The sequence below is a fragment of the Centruroides sculpturatus genome, unplaced genomic scaffold, assembly GCF_000671375.1.
Source record: "Centruroides sculpturatus isolate CEXI.00-Female unplaced genomic scaffold, Cexi_2.0 scaffold5088, whole genome shotgun sequence".
Classification (NCBI taxonomy): domain Eukaryota; kingdom Metazoa; phylum Arthropoda; class Arachnida; order Scorpiones; family Buthidae; genus Centruroides; species Centruroides sculpturatus.
The window spans coordinates 1-4,981 of record NW_019389187.1 but is presented as its reverse complement, the minus strand read 5'-3'; the positions used below and the strand labels follow the sequence as shown (position 1 = coordinate 4,981).

At 30.1% G+C, this 4,981-nt stretch overlaps 1 protein-coding gene across 1 annotated transcript; it reads right to left on the bottom strand.

Annotated features, from left to right (window-relative positions):
• Positions 1-1,847: 1,847 nt before the first annotated feature.
• On the bottom strand, positions 1,848-4,247 carry LOC111617190 (the record flags this gene model as incomplete). Its single annotated transcript, XM_023358520.1, has 2 exons — positions 1,848-2,089; positions 4,074-4,247. Coding segments are annotated over 2 exons (360 nt in total), but the record flags the coding sequence as incomplete, so codon positions are not given.
• Positions 4,248-4,981: the final 734 nt, after the last annotated feature.

Genomic DNA, 4,981 nt, shown 5'->3' with positions numbered 1-4,981 from the left:
TCACATGTAAACAGCTGCTTCAACGGCAGAAAAAGAAAGGTTTTCTGCATCGTATCATGACAGGCGATGAAAAATGGATATACTACAATAACCCTAAGCATATAAAATCATGGGGTAAGCCCGGCCATGCATCAACATCGTCATCAAGGCCGAATATCCATGGTTCGAAGCTTCTGCTCTGCATTTGGTGGGATCAACTAGGTGTAGTTTATTACGAGTTGCTCAAACCAAACGAAACCATCACAGGAGATCGCCATCGACTACAATTGATGCGTTTGAGCCAAACATTGAAGGAAAAACGGCCGCTATACGAGCAGAGACACGACAAAGTGATTTTGCAACATGACAATGCTCGGCCACATGTTGCACAACCAGTGAAAACGTATTTGGAAACGCTTAAATGGGAAGTCCTACCCCACCCGCCGTATTCACCAGACATCGCCCCTTCCGATTATCACTTGTTCCGATCGATGGCACATGGCCTGGCTGAGCAGCACTTCTATTCTTATGAAGATGCCAAAAAATGGGTTGATTCTTGAATAGTCTCAAAAGATATGTCGTTTTTCCGACATGGAATTCAAATGATACCAGAATGATGGGAGAAAGTAGTGACTAGCGATGGACAATACTTTCAGTGACATGTTTATTACGACTTTTTTTTAAATAAAGTGTTAATTTTCACAAAAAACAGCAAGAACTTATTCAAGGTCCTTATACATTAAAGTACAATTCTTAAGCTTCAAAATCATATATTTATTTTTCAACATAGTCACCATTAAGGCTAACACATTTCTCCCAACGTGTAACAAGTTTTTTCATTCCGTCACTGAAAAATTCTTCCAACTTTTCTCGAATCCAGGACTTGACAGCTGTCTTCACCTCATTGTCCGTGGTATAATGATTACCTTTGAGGTCGCTCTTGAGTAGAGGAAAAAAAATAAAAATCGCAAGGCACAAAATCAGGAGAATAAGGAGGGTGTGGAATCGGTTCAAACTTCAGGTTTTGCAGAGCCTCTCCAATTGCGCACTACCATGTTTCCCCGAAAATAAGACAGTGTCTTATATTAATTTTTGCTCTGAAATATGCACTAGGTCTTATTTTCAGGGGATGTCTTATTTTTTCCATGAAGAAGAATTCACATTTATTATCAAACAAAAAAATTCCCAAGTCAAACTTAGACGACAGTGATGTATATCCGGTTGTGTCGAACTGAACTTAAATAAAACCGACATGAACTTACGAAGTTCCCATGCTGGAGTGGACTTTCCACTCTCGCTTCAACTTAACTGTTTTATAGTGTCAACATCGGGCTTGATGACCAATTAGTGCTTATTCAACCGTAGCACTATGTAAATGTAATGTGGCGTGATTCCCGGCCGACCAATTAGCCATCACCAGCTGTAATGTTATGCAAATCTGTGATACCCAAAACATAGTTTTATGCAAATCATGCCATGTGGCCTGAATGTCTGCTGACCAATCAGTGGCTGTACTTTCAAAAAGCCAACGGACACTTTCAACCATCTGTCGATGACCATTAGGAGTAAAAAAAAATTTTGCTAGGTCTTACTTTCGGGGGGAGGTGTTATATTTAGCAATTCAGCAAAACCTATGCTAGGTTTTATTTTCAGAGGATGTCTTATTTCCAGGGAAACACAGTAAATATTTGAATCCGTAATGACAATTTTCTAGTTATTTGGTCACTTAAGTTTGAAGTTTTTTATTTTAATAATTTACATAGAGAAGACATCTCTGAACAATTAAATTTCTATTCAATGAATTGTTTTGTGTTCATTACAAAACAAATAAAATAAATGCAATTTCTAAATATCAAAAGTGGCTTGGATAATATTCCATTGATACTTAAAAAACCATTTGTTTTAATTTTTAAAATAATATAATTCACATACCTTTGTTGACTTCAGTTTTATATTCAATAGACTGCCGTTTGAAATGATTTATGTTAGGCATGGAAGTATCATTTCCTTTATAAAGAAGAGATGTTGCATTGGTTTCTTTTGGAGGGAAGAGAAGTTTAGATTTCTCATGAAAGTATTCTGTATCATTTGTATTATTTTCTTTAATATCCTGTAAATGTTAAAAAACATGATTAGTTAAAACTCATAACATTAGTAAAATTTATCTAAATTATACACATACATATATATTTAAACAGTAAAAATTAAACTTCATTTAGTTATTTTCAAAAAAGTATTCTTATATTTTCTGTATGCTACTTTAATATAATAAACTATAGATTAATTACAACAATTATTTTCCATATTTTATAAATTTTAATATTTAAATTAAAGATTTTCTGATTATCAATTAATTATTACTTTTACATAATCTGTAGAATGAACAGCTCAAAATAATTCCTACTTTAATGATGTTCTTGTGTCAGTATAAAAAGAGCATCTTAAGAATACATCTGCTCTTAATGTTAGCATATTGTGTATTAAGCTTTCAACAGTGGGATAGTCAGGTATGGTGCTACCCCAAAGTAGTAGAGAATAAACATGGGAAATTTTTTCCACGTGCTTTTTCTCATTACCATTTCGGAAAAAGATTTTATGAACAGTTATGTCTAGTAAAGAAAAGTCTTTTTTTATTGTTACATAATTCATTTTTTATGTGAATTTTTTTTTGCAGTAGTTTTTGGCAATACCCCAAAAGAATTGAATGGATATATCCATCCCTCATTGTTGAGTGGTTAAACTTTAATTTTGGTTAAAGGCATCAGTACAAGACAAGGTAACTATTTGAAATCAAATAAATATTCAATTAATTATTAACATATTGTGAATTATAACTAACTATATGTTAGATTGCAGTTTTAATTATAAAAGTATTTTAGAAGAGATTTTATTAAATTTTTAATAAAATAAAAGCAGAACATGTTATGAATATAGTTTTATATCTTTTAACCATGAATGTGGAGATGGAGCCAGTGAAATTGTACCAATTAAAACTCCAACTTTGATATAAACTTACATTTAAGTAAAGTTGTAAGTTTAAGTCTGGGAAGTAACCTTATGAATTATAATGGTGGTGTTGAAATGTCTTATGGTATATTCTTTATTTTAGTAGAGTTTCTTCATTATTAACATGTATCAAACTTTAATGAAGGAGACAGAGTTATAGATTTAAAAACTGAAAAGACAGATTCAGTCAGTAAATTTTTTGTACTGACTTTAAAATCTGTTTTCAATAAACAATAAATTTTCAATACAATGTAACAAGAAAATACTGCATACAAAATTCCATAATATAGTAAATATCAAATATTTATTGATTAAATGATTGATTTAATGGTTAATGATATATTTACTATCATAATCAAATTCAGATTTGACTATATAAATCAGATATAATTTTCATTTAAATGTTTTTAATTGCATTATAATGTAGATAGTATATCGCAGGGATTTTATATAACAGTCTAAAGAATATTTTAAGCATCACTATCATATTAATCCAGAGTTCATCTAAATCTAACCTTACATTCATCACTTTCAAATTATGGAAAAATATTTACATTTGGTATTATTGTATAATCTGTAAAGTTTAAATTTTGAAGCAAATTAACACCTGTATTAATTAGCTCTAAAATTTTATACACAAAATGGATGTTAAAACAATTATGTAATATGAAAAAGCAATGCATGCATTGTCTAGTATCATGGTTCTCAATCTTTTTGAAGTCAGAAAACACTATACTTTGACATTTTCTTGCGAAACACTTACAATACATCAGCTTTAAAGCAGGAATGGCAAACATTTTTGAAATCAAGAGCACACTCGGTCTAGTATATGACATCATTAGCAGTCTGTGTCTTCAATTAACTAAAAAAATATCATCATCCGACAACATTCCAAGATTAAAAGTTTGCTGATTACATTACCATACAAAAATTATTTTAATTGTATTGATTTCTCTTTTGCAACAATTTTTAATTGTATATTTGATTTTTTCGCAGAACACTTGAACTGGCATTAATTTCTAATTAATACATTAAGAATAACTGCTTATACAACATTAATTTGTTAATCAAGTAATTTAATTTCTTACATTATTTATACTTGGATATAGTGAATCTGAAGCAGAATTTGAAATTTCATTCTCATTTATTTTATCAGATTCATAATTTCCTTCAAATTTTATATATGACTCAGGTTCTGTTTTGATATCATGAGCCTGTAAAACAAAATACTCTATTAAATTTATAAATATAAAATCAAAACACTGTAAACAAAGAAAGAATCACTGTATTAAAAATGCAGAGCAGAGAAGAGCTGACTTTTCTTTTGAAGCTCTTCTAAAGGTTTTTCAAAAAGTTTTGATAAACTGATTAAAAATCCCTGAGGGATTTTTTAATCAATTTACATATTTGTAAGCAGAGAAAAGCCTGTAAAGAAAAGTCAACTCTACTCATGTTAATTGTGTTCCTGTGGTTGTAAATAATAAAGGAAGACATCAAAGTTTTTTGTATTTAGTCTTTAATTTTTTTTAAATAACTTAAATTTTATAACAGTGTTTATTACTAAATTACTAAATTATGTTCAAGTTATTAAGGTATAAATTTAAGGTACAAAATAAAAAATTACAGTAAAAGTAAACAGATTTATCATAGTTCTTAATGTTAAATATCAAAAGTTTAATCAAATCCAAATATTAATCATAATCATATAAACATATGTAGGCTGTTTTTTTTTTTCAAGCTCTGATGCTCCATAAAAAAAAACAAGTGTAAATAAAATGAATTTATTACCAAAAGTTAGGTATAAACATGGTTACTTTTTGACATAATCACCGTGAAGATTGAGACATTTGTCATATCTGTGGACGAGCTTTTCCATTCCCTTGTCATAGAATATTGCCACCAATGACTTGAGATAGTCTTTACCATTGTTTTGAAGATCGTCATTAATCTCAAACCTCTGCCCTCCTAGCCACTTTTCCTGTTCAGGAAAGAGGTG